The 11,653-nt window shown below is 30.6% G+C and overlaps 3 protein-coding genes across 4 annotated transcripts in view; 1 reads left to right on the top strand and 2 right to left on the bottom strand.

Moving 5' to 3' along the window:
- LOC119839884 (chloride intracellular channel exc-4) overlaps window positions 1-2,861 on the bottom strand; it is a 33,298-nt gene extending 30,437 nt beyond the window's left edge. For both annotated transcript variants that reach the window (XM_038366312.1, XM_038366313.1), the window contains exon 1: window positions 2,701-2,861. In XM_038366312.1, the coding sequence (XP_038222240.1) occupies window positions 2,701-2,769 (69 nt within the window). In that variant the 5' untranslated portion in view covers window positions 2,770-2,861. The remainder of the gene's footprint in view (window positions 1-2,700) is intronic.
- Window positions 2,862-3,326: 465 nt separating this feature from the next.
- On the top strand, window positions 3,327-4,499 carry LOC119839885 (pre-mRNA-splicing factor Syf2). Its single transcript, XM_038366314.1, has one exon. The coding sequence runs from the start codon at window positions 3,431-3,433 to the stop codon at window positions 4,139-4,141; it is 711 nt and encodes a 236-aa protein (XP_038222242.1). The 5' UTR covers window positions 3,327-3,430; the 3' UTR covers window positions 4,142-4,499.
- Window positions 4,500-9,064: 4,565 nt separating this feature from the next.
- Window positions 9,065-11,653, bottom strand: part of LOC119839883 — a 7,678-nt gene continuing 5,089 nt past the window's right edge. The window contains exons 4-5 of the mRNA XM_038366311.1: window positions 10,315-10,362; window positions 9,065-10,195 (exon numbers count right to left, since the gene is read on the bottom strand). Of these exons, the coding sequence (XP_038222239.1) occupies window positions 10,170-10,195; window positions 10,315-10,362 (74 nt within the window). The 3' untranslated portion in view covers window positions 9,065-10,169. The remainder of the gene's footprint in view (window positions 10,196-10,314; window positions 10,363-11,653) is intronic.

The raw sequence follows: 11,653 nt of genomic DNA, 5'->3' as shown, positions 1-11,653 counted from the left end.
ATGACAGATTCGAAATTCAAATGTAATATTTTTTTATAATTAAGTGTAACAGTATTTATGGCCAGACTAAGTACAGATCTGATAGAAACATTTGTGTAATAAAGGATATTTATTGTTATCTAAAATAATAATATTATATTAAATAAAAATCCGTTGAGTATGTTCCTTAACTGTTTACCTAGACTAGACTAATAGTTGTGAAGTAAACGTGTGTATTAAAAAGGTCTATGAAAAGACCTGTAACTAGTACAGATCACTAGGCCACAATAAAAAGAAGTTTGAATTCAATAGATATTTTAAGCTCAGATATACATCTTAAATTATTTCTGTTATCGTCTATTATTCTATCTGACCGCCTTACTACACGCAAGAACGTCATAGACGATCTTTAGTATTATGCTTGCCTAATCAAAATTAGCCAAACTAAAATTAATTTTAGATACATATTACGCCATACCTATCTATTCTGGCATATATAAAATTCAATTAAAACGACCATTAACCCGCATCTGTGCAATAAAAAATGCGGTATATCTATTACCACAGAATAAATATTCGCTAATACTTCCGTCAACTATTACGTTCGCAGAGAGACACTGAATCATCTTGTCTATGGTTGCGTTCATAGCGACCATTTATTTAAGACGCGCGAGCGCAGGCGACTGATGACGAGTGCTCTCTTGTAACGCGTATAATGCCAATTAAAATTATATAATTTCGGTAATACTTGCAACATTACTGGGATTGAATGCTGATATATGATTTTTACAATAAAGTACCATCAGTATAAGATTAACACTATTACTGAGATGTAATATTAAGTTTTTAGTTTTACATGAATAAAATAACTAAAAGGTGAAAGTGATGAATCAAATTGATTCTGCTTCACTACTTACTTCTCATGTCTAATAAACAAGCAAGCATCTCAAATAACCGTGCAATTTTTAATGACTACAATAATTATAGGTGATGCGGGTATTTAAAAAGATTGTTATTGTCTCATAATATACTTGTTGAGTGTAATATACTTGTTGAGTGTTTTGTTATTGTATAGTTTCTAATTTATATAAAACATGCACTGTTATAGATCAGATTATATTGCTTTATTGTATAAAAACTTCTTTATTCACAACGAAACAATATACTAATAACTATCAACAACAATAACTATCTGCCCCATTTGTAATAAAATTTACTTGACATTAACAAAGAAGTAGAAAATTAGATACCTTATTCTAACAACAGCCATTTCATAATTGAAAATGCTACAATATAAAAAACAAATTACTACAAAAAAGCAATGACATTGGCACTATAACACAGTTTCCAGTGCGGATGCACAAATAAACGAATATAAAGTAAAAACAGCTTGGCAATCACCCAACAGTAGCAAATACACTTTCTGAATGAAAGTTGTATTTATATTTTTGTTAGTATATAAATAGATGACCATATGGGTGATTGTTCATATTCAAATTAAATAAATATTGTAATATACTAGAGTTATCAGCTGTAAAAGTTTGATTTGGAATACATCATGTATTTAATTTTTAGTTTTATAGCATTGAAATGCTTTATAAATGGGAAATTTTGAAAGAATAGAAATGATGTATTGTTATTAGAAATTCAATGTTTAAGTAACTTAATTGTTTGTCTCTTCGAAATTGTGAATTCTTTTCAAAAAGAGCCTAATTTACAATAGAATTACAGCAACATTCTTATATTTGTAATATCCTAGAAACGAGTGAAAGAGTGATTGAAATTTTCTGTGATCTACATAATAATATGTACATAGAAACAGAATAAAGAAATTAAAAGACCAACAATAGATTACTTATGAGTCATACTAATATAATCCTTTGATATGAAATACAAATTAATAAAACCAATTGAATGTGTTTGATGATAATTGCTATGAAAATAGTATTTCAAAATGATCCAGCAATAATTATTATTCTCTAGATAACATTAAAGTGGTGAAGGTTTTTTGGTAAAATAAATATTACATGAATTTTTAATTATTAAACATTACAGTATTTGGGAGCAACTTTGAGCCCTTTATTGTATTTTATATTTTACTTAATTGAAGTTGTAAAACAATGTTTTGATTAATTATTGTACTTTTGGTAAATTATGCAAAAGTTTTAATACTCATCTATATTGAACTGAAATAGTCTCAAATTTAGAAAACAGAACATTGCGTAATTTCCACATTAACTAATGGTAATACCAATTAGATAATGGTTTCGATTATCCTTACAAGACAAGCAGTGAGCTAACAACCTTTAAACGAAATTCTAAAAATAATTTATATTGGTGTTCCACAATAAATGAGTCATGCACGTTTCAACAAACGATAATCCAATGAAGAAATGACCTCATCTCAACATATATGTCAAAACGTAAATCTCAAAACATAATGGTCATATACATAATGCATCAGGCACAAAACAACGGCAAGTGACCTAAATAACATGCATCACAAGTGCAGTAATAATATACTTTCAAGCATACGATTCTACCATACAAGTCGCGTTCTCAAAACTGATAATTGTAAACGATTCCGAGATGATTGAACAGCGGCAAAAAATCCCTGACATTGCCAACTCTACAAAATATGAATATCAGCTTAGTGCAATGTTGTTAAGGTGACCGGAGTAGATAATCCTGAACAAAACACGTGCTTAAATAAAACAATACCTTAATAATGAGCTCGATTTCGGGAACGTCTCCGTTCGCCGTTCCATTTTCAGCGATTTCATCCGACATCGTTTTTCCAAATAAACACTCGACTTAAAAAAAATATTAGACAAATATTCACTGAAACACACAACCGTCACACAGTCACGTTACGATTTTACTAACTCACTTCAGGTTGTTCACTTGACGGTTTAGCAATTAGCACATATTGTTTTGCATGAACTTCACGTTGGACTCATTGATGACTTGAGGCCTGTGTGGGCACTACAGTATTTACTAATCTGTGGCGCGTAGTGATTGGTATGAACTATCGATTTATTAAATTCATGAATCTAATTAAAAATTTTCACAGTTCTTTAGTTATCTTAAATCTCTGAACTAAACATTATTTATGATATAATTACTGACAATTATTTATTGAAAACAATTATGATTTGATCAATTTTTACAAATAAACAACTACTTTTGTTACACTAGAGCCACTTATAAATTCTGAACACATCCATATTAATTTAAAATAAAGTTTATTTAGGATTTAGGAGTCTAGGTTCTTTGATCTATAAAATTGCACTAGAAAATTTGATGTAGGTTTATGTTCAATGTTCATTACACTCTATAACATATTATCTATGACAATGACACCTGACAGTTGACATTTTCATGTTGATCGCGAATTTTATTGTTGATAGTGCTTTATTTTTGAAAATACTCTTAATTAAAACACTTAAAAATGAGTTCAAATGAAATAGAACAAGTAACGACAGCACCTAAAGAAATGTCATTCGCTGAGAAACAAGCGGAACGCTTGAAGAGACTGCGAACCTTGCACAACGCTAGAAACGAGGCAAGGAGCCACAACCATCAAGAAGTCGTAGCTGAAGAAGCTAGAAACAAGTTACCGTCAAACTACGAAGCGAAACGCCGTCAGGCAGAATGGTTAATGGACGACCAGAAGAAACGCGAGGAAGCTGCCAAAGAAGGTAAGGATTACGACCGAGTCAAATTACTCAACATATCAGCAGTAGAAGCGGAGAGATTAGAACGTAAAAAGAAGAAAAAGAATCCAGATCAAGGCTTCTCGACGTACGAACAAGCAACAGTTAGGCAATATAACCGTCTTGTCAAGAACATGCCGTCAGCAGATATGGAGCAATATGAACAGCAAAAACAAAAATATGGCGACGCTTTCTACGGCGGACCAAACGTGATTATTCACGGAATGCACAAAGATAGAAAGGAAGCCGTGGATAAAATGGTAGATGACCTGGAGGGACAAATTGCCAAAAGAGCTAAATATTCCAGGAGACGGACTCACAATGACGACGCTGATATTGATTACATTAATGAACGGAATGCCAAATTCAATAAGAAGTTGGAACGATTCTATGGTGAACACACTGCAGAGATTAAACAGAACTTAGAACGGGGAACTGCAATTTAAATACTTTGTCAGTCAGGTTTTACAATATGTAATGTGATTCTGTAAATAGTATAATCAATGGATAGGTTCCATAAGAAAAGGACAATAATGTACAGTGTGACTTCTCTTAGTTTCTTTTTATTCTTTACTATTTGGTAAGTCAATGAGTTGCTATTTTAAAAAAGATAAAAATTTAAAGAAAATTTTAAGATGAATTCTTGCTTTGTTAAAAATCTAAATAGGAGATAATGATATCAATAATATAATTTTGTTCTTCAATTGTCAGTAACATTTCAATGGAAGGAACCGATGTTGAAATATTTTTGTTCTAAGAACTAAAAAAATTCTATGGTTTGAAAATATATTCTCATTAGCCAAGTTTCTTATTTCGTGTTTTTTTAAGTATTTGTAGGTTCTAACATTTTCATTATAATCGTAGATCTACAAAAATTATAAGATAATAAAAAACAAGTTAAACAAATTTCAATAACAAGTTTTATTTTGATACACATGATAGTAAGTACATATACCAAGTTTTAGATATATATCCCCTAATTCAAATACTATAGAAGCACTAGAAATGGGTAAAACTGTGCAAGTTTTAACTGAGGTGACTGACATACGATTTTGTTTCTTTAGTGTCAACATTTCTTAATATCTGCAGTAAATAAAATTTTATTTATTTTTGATGTGGCAAGTAGTAACTGTCAAATCACTAGTTAAATACATTTAGTAAGTAAACATTTAAAATCGCTAACATTTCCTCATAATATAAAAAACCTATTTAAATATTTAACAATTTGTATGCGCTCATACCTTTAATATTTACTTTGCTGATGTCACTGAGAAAGATTTTCGTTGAGATTTGAATACCCTACTGAATCAGAAAAAGTAACCAGTATAATATTTTCAAAAACCTACATAAGTTTGTGTTACAGATGATTATCTAATGTAATAGAGGTATACAATTTTATTTGTATTGCGGAATTTTTTAAAAACTTGCACATTTTTACGATAATCAAAAGCAAAAATAACAATACATGGTACTTATTCATAATATATACAATTATAGCTTTTGATCTATATATAGCACGCTTAGATTTTTAAGAAATATGATAGGTTCATATTGCTTATAAAATTTCTAATAGTCGAAGTTGAGTGTTAATAAATTTCGTAAGATTGTATGTGTTGCCATGTAAATTAAAATAAAAATCAAAGCATGCTAAATAGATTTAAGCTACAGATGAGCACAATTTTATTTATACATACAAATGCTTTTTACTTAAAATAAGTACGTAAAGCGGAATAATCAATATGCCTTCTGAATTCTCATTTGATTGCAATTTTTTCCATGTAGAAAATAACAGGCCTACATTTCAGAACATCGACTAGAAATCACAGTTTAAATTACAAAAATTTCCAGATCCCTAATGGTGAAATTAATTTTGGATACCTAAATACTGTAGGGTTGTGACCTATAAAAATTTAATACTGATTACTGTTACAAGTCATCACAAGCGAATTTCGACCAGTTACAATGATTGTTAATATGTAGTACTAAAGTTGGGAGATGGGAAGGTATCTCATATTGGGGCCTGGGGCCTTTATTGATAGTAGATTGTTTTGAAGATTAAATTGTGTGGAGGGTGCTTCAACACATTGTTTGTCATAGTGTCAATTATGTCAACATAATATCCCAAGATGTCAACATAATTAAATCGAAAAAAAAAAAAAAAAATATATATATATATATATATATATATTAATTGGTTAGATACCTAATAAAAGAACAGGAATATTTTACAAATACATCTGTTTTTTATTCACATTACTTTTTGTAACTGAGTAAACCGATTAAAATGAAAGTTAAGAATTGTTCACATCATAACATACCGCATTTTCACTATCGTGCGAATGGGTAAGCGAATAACGAACATTCATATTTTACCACGTTTAAACAATTATTGTTATTCGCCGCCCGTTGATTTTGTTGCGCACCCGTATGACGTAGCATTATTAATTTTATTTAGATATACTTCAGCCAAAAAATTCAGTTTCGGATTTGCCCATAAGCGGGATATATAGCGTTGCATCATGGCGGCAGTTTGAAAGCGCGGCAAATTTAAGGCCAATTAGATGTCCAAAAAGATGCAGCAACCTTCTCTTTTTTTCTTCTCTGGTTGTTTTATGAGTACTTCGATTCATTGATCAAAATATTGACAAATATATATCTATACATCATAAAGTTAATCTTATCTAAAGAATTTGAAGCTACTTAAGCTTGCTGGCGGTGTTTGTACATAAACCTATAACTGCTATAAACGAGAAGTGGTTATAATTTAAATTGGAGAGTATCTGCCTTTGACTTCATTTGAAAATACACACGGCAAAAAATTCGGTGTGATTAATTAGTAATTACTGCTAGCAAGGTATTTGAAATCAAATTTTGAGTTCCTACATGTTTTAGATAACTCATCCTTGCCACAGAGAGCATAATACTATACTAGCCTTTGGTTTATTCCTTACTATTTGAGCGTAAAATCTAGGTTCGATTCTTGTTGGGGACGAAAGACATAACGGTCTCTGTCTGGCAGAACACAGAAGGCTGATCACCTATCATCGGCCTCATAATGAGACACGGGTCTTGTAGATTATTTGGCTTATTCAATTTAAGCACTCACAAATTTTATATGTGACTACTGACTAGGAACACAAAACTTCGCCGTTATTCGCTTGTGTTGCCAGTAATTATATAAATTTAGCTTTTATTGTTTTTGGATTGGTCAAATAAATTAATAATTCGTGTGTAAAATTGTGTTATTATGTAAGGTGACTATAATGATGAACCAACAATTATGATTATTTATTAGGTATATATAGGTAGGTTTTTGATTTACACATATGTCCGTTTCATCACTTTTATGTTAAACCTGTTCGAACCAAGAGAAGCTAAGCTAGTTACTTTTTAGAAAACCTAAGAGCAAATAATTTCAGTTTTAGGCAAAGGTTTGATTGCAAAGAATATTTCACAAAGAACATGTTTTTTTATTTATTTACATGTTATGAGGTTTGGAATATGAATCATCGTTGCAAGTCGTTACTAAGTCGTCAATACATTCTTAAACTTATTTGCCCTACAACTGCTACTAAGACACTGCTATTGAAAATGTATATTTCATACTTAAGATTTACGATAAAAGTGATTTGCTTATAGCAACACATTACGTAGAAAAGTCATGAATCTCATACTTTGGATGTTTTGCATAATCGCTAAACTCTTTATTATCTTCAAGTATTATTAAAAACTAGTAACACTGGATAATAAACAATACATTTTTTATCATCATGTCCATAAGTATATCTCATTATCAGTAACGGCTCTAATTAGAACACAAAATTATAAAAAATAGGGCAAGCCAAAAAAATCATATTGTACAAGTATACCAAATAGCTAGCAATAAAATGTATCGCAATAATTCTTAATAATATCTAAAATAAAAAAAGAGAAAACTGTGGGTTATATGACGATATAATTGATAGAGGGCTTTCAAGGTTTGGTTGAAAAGTTCACTTGGGTCGCGGACAAATACAAAAAAGGCTAAAACACTCATTAATGTTACGTTTATTAAATACATTTGATGTAAACTTAATAACTTTTTGGGGTATAACGTTCTGAATGAAGCACCATTTATCAGTTTAAAGAAAATGGATAAAAGTAAGAGTTGTGCATATCGTGGATGAATATATTTTGGGTTTGAGAAAGTTCTGTTCGTAGCTAGTGCTGCTTGAGCTCACAATAGACCCAACCTAACGAATTTATGGATTGATATGTGGCAATGGATGACACTCAGTTCCATTTTTTCACTCAATAATCAAAATAAAGGTCATCTGTGTGGACTATACATAGTTAACTGATTGGAATGCAGCAACAATCGGCTGACTACGGCTGGTATATTCATCGACTGCCTTCTTTGTTGTATGAGCCTCGAAGGCAATTATATTGAATAACGAAATCATCGAATCAAACGAACTTTTCAATCAAACTTTATTAATATTTTTAGTAGGATTTTTCTTCTCCTTAATTGGATCCTCTAAATTTATTATTTTTAATTAAATAATTCTGTATTTCCCAATAACTTTGACTTGTGTTTACATCAATTTATTTTCAGTAACTTTTTAGTGGAAATTGGGACTCTAGAATATATTCCGTATTTATTACAACCTCATCGATATTTTATTCATTTTTGTTGAAAAAAAAAAGCGCAAAATACGCCGCATTAATTACACGTGATAAACGTCGTTATAAAATGACGCAATTTTTCTAAGGAAACTGTTATTGTAATTATTGTAAATAATAATAATTTTTAAGGAGGAATCCTACTGTAATTAAAGTTTTAGTAAAAGGTGTACTTTATGTGTAAGTTCGCAAATTTTAGAGGAAGTATATTTATAAACAAAATCAATGGCTTCGATCGTCTAGTTTTAAGCCGATATGATATCTTTTCCTTTCATTATCATGAACATACATTATTTTTAAGGGGACTACAAGAGATAGAATAAAGCACGCACACACTTATACAATCTACGTGCCGATAGTATTATCTATGGTCTGCTAGAATCAACGGACTCGGCCCACTGTCGGTACACAAGGGCCGCGCGCACACATGCTTATAAGTTATGCTCAGAAATAAGAATACGTGACTCACTAAAACTCTATTGTTGATACTAAAAAAATAATCATTATTAAATTACTATGTTCTTTGACAATTTATTCTTTTCTACAATAAAGGTCACGGTCATCAGTCATTTTCATCAGCCACAAAAAATATCATGTCAATTGAATGAAAACTAGCGATGTATGGTTAAAAATATCATGTCAATTGAATGAAAACTAGCGATGTATGGTTACAAACAAAAAAAAAAGTAATAGAATCTTCCTTCTTCAGTTGAATATCAGAATGTTTGCTCGAGTATTTGTAGGGTTTTTAATCGTTAAGTTTATTTTTTTTACTGAAGTCTTTAGCTTATGTAGTCCCCTTAAGCCCAAAGTATGGACGTTTTAGGTATTTATTGTTCGTCCGTGGCCTAAAGAAATTACATTGTATTGAATATTCATTGAAAACTGAATTCAATTAAATGTTACAACTTATTACACTGTGGCATTTGAACACTTAAATTTTTAATATTTTCGATGTTAGAGATTTTAGCTATGGAATAACAAATTTTACGAAGGTATTTTAACTATTTGCTACAATTAATTTTTAATTCGCAGAAACGTAGCAGATGTGGTTATTATGCATATTTTTTAAAAGTAATTTGTATGAGTATGCTTGAGTACATAATAGTTATTTTTTTAGTTTCATAGCATTGAAGTGTTCTTTCAAAGTACTTTCAGTAAATTAAATACGGATTTTCAACCGATATAATAAGTAAGTTTAGATTCTAATTGAGTTTACTGTGAATACGCTTTTATTTATAAATGTGACTCCATTTCCGTTCCACTTCACATTTATTTATTAAAAATTCCATTAAAATTTTCCTTGTATAAAAATTCCTAATTTGAAACGGGCCTCTATAAACCTACTCATATACATATTATAATAAATATAAATACATCGTCTCACGTTCATCCAAGCTTTGATATAGATTTCTCAATAATATCGAAATATCTAACGATAAATACAAAATTGATAAGATATTTAATAGTATTACAATAGGTACGTACTAATACAGTATTTTCACTACGTAGTACTTTCCTATCCACCTAAAGTGCAGCAGTGATAAAATGTAAATAACATACAGTTATTCGCATTTGGTACAACAGAGCACTCGAGTGAGAATAGGAAGGAATTGATTTCATACTTTATCGGTATTTTCCCGAAGCCTATAAAATGCAATCATAGACAAGCCTTCTTACAATTTGGAATGTGACTCAAAATATCAACGTAAAATCAGACTTTTATGACCAAATGCGAATATCACAGATTGTTTTCAACTACTGCACTTAAGATAGATTAGAGAACGTATAATTCGTAGGCATTACTTCGTTTCATAAAACCCACGACCGCACAATCTCTGAAAACGAAAAATTTGGATTGTAGTTGCCAATTAAACTCTATAATCTATAGGCGCTTGTGGAGCCATATTGCTTTTTATAACGGGTTATTTCTAACTTATAATGTTGATATACTTACTCCGACGACCGGGCATTAAGCGAACAGTTATTCCATCCGGAGCACGAACTGTACAAAAACAAAACACAGTTATAACATTTGCGATTTGCTTTTCAAGACAATACTCACGTTAGAATAAACACTCACGACAGCATTCCATAGACAACATAATTAGTGACTTACCTTGTTCTATGTTGCTTCGATGTTTTTTTTTTTTATATTAGAAAAAATCACACCACACACATTGCATTATTGTACATTCATATGTACGGAAAATATAGTGTAGGAAGTGGTAACGATTAAAAAGGGAGGAAAAAATGTCACAATTATTTACGTCAGACAATGTTTATTTTAACTGTTTTCGTTCCGAATAGTAATAAAATATTCATTATTTTTACTAAATAACAATTTATTAACTAATATACATATAAACATTTATCGATCACAATAATTTCATTTCAGTAATAACTAAATTAGTATCTAAAGTCAGAATTTCAAGAAACATAACATTAATATATCCTAACAATATAAATGAAGTCGCAAAAACATATTAACCTACAATTGTTTGTTAATTGTTTATCCATTATGTATGAAATGCCCGATGCCAAAATTTGCACCAATTTGAAAGAGATCTTACGAAAATCATCAGTAGGTATAATTAAAGAAATAAATAAAAAAACGAATTATGCAATTTTGAAATTAAAATATCAAATTTTAGCTAAAATCTTTCTACTTAATGAAACAATATTTTATGATTTATCTTAAATACAAGTTTAAATCTGTGATATAAAAATGTATATAAAAGCTCATAAATATTTGCAGTTAGCTGTCTCTTTCCATGAGGCAATGACTATCAGAATAAGAGCAAGATATCTGAAACTTTATTATTTTTCTTTGAAATCTCTTTTGATCGCACCAGATGTGGTAGTCACAGAATACATATTATCTATTTTAAAACTATTACCCTCATTTGTGTTTGCGTTTGTGATTTTGTAAGGCTGTAGGGGATAATTTTTAAATCTACTGGAGCGATTTTGAAAATCTTTACTAAGTGTTGCAGGCTATATTTTTCAAAATGGAACAATACGCGCGCATCTGGGGCAGGCGGTAACTAGTGGACAGAATAAATTATCATGGTATATCCACTATTTTATCCCCTTAGGTAGAAATTGTCAAAATCCTTTCTTAGCGGATGCCTAATTTCAGTCTAACCTGTCCAGTGAATTGCGCTGTGCATCGATAGGTCAATATGTTAGTCAGTCACCTTTTGTTGCAGTTGCAGTTCGTCGTCGTCGTCGTTTCAGCCGTGGGACGTCCACTGCTGGACAAAGGCCTCCCTCAAAGATTTCCACCACGACCG

Source organism: Zerene cesonia, chromosome 5, assembly GCF_012273895.1.
Source record: "Zerene cesonia ecotype Mississippi chromosome 5, Zerene_cesonia_1.1, whole genome shotgun sequence".
NCBI classification, from domain to species: Eukaryota; Metazoa; Arthropoda; class Insecta; order Lepidoptera; family Pieridae; genus Zerene; species Zerene cesonia.
Note: the sequence above shows the minus strand (reverse complement) of the source record. Positions and strands in the feature narration are given on the sequence as shown.

Coding starts and splice junctions, on each gene's coding strand:
- LOC119839885 (XM_038366314.1), top strand. CDS start 3,431: ATGAGTTCAAATGAAATAGAACAAGTAACGACAGCACCTAAAGAAATG.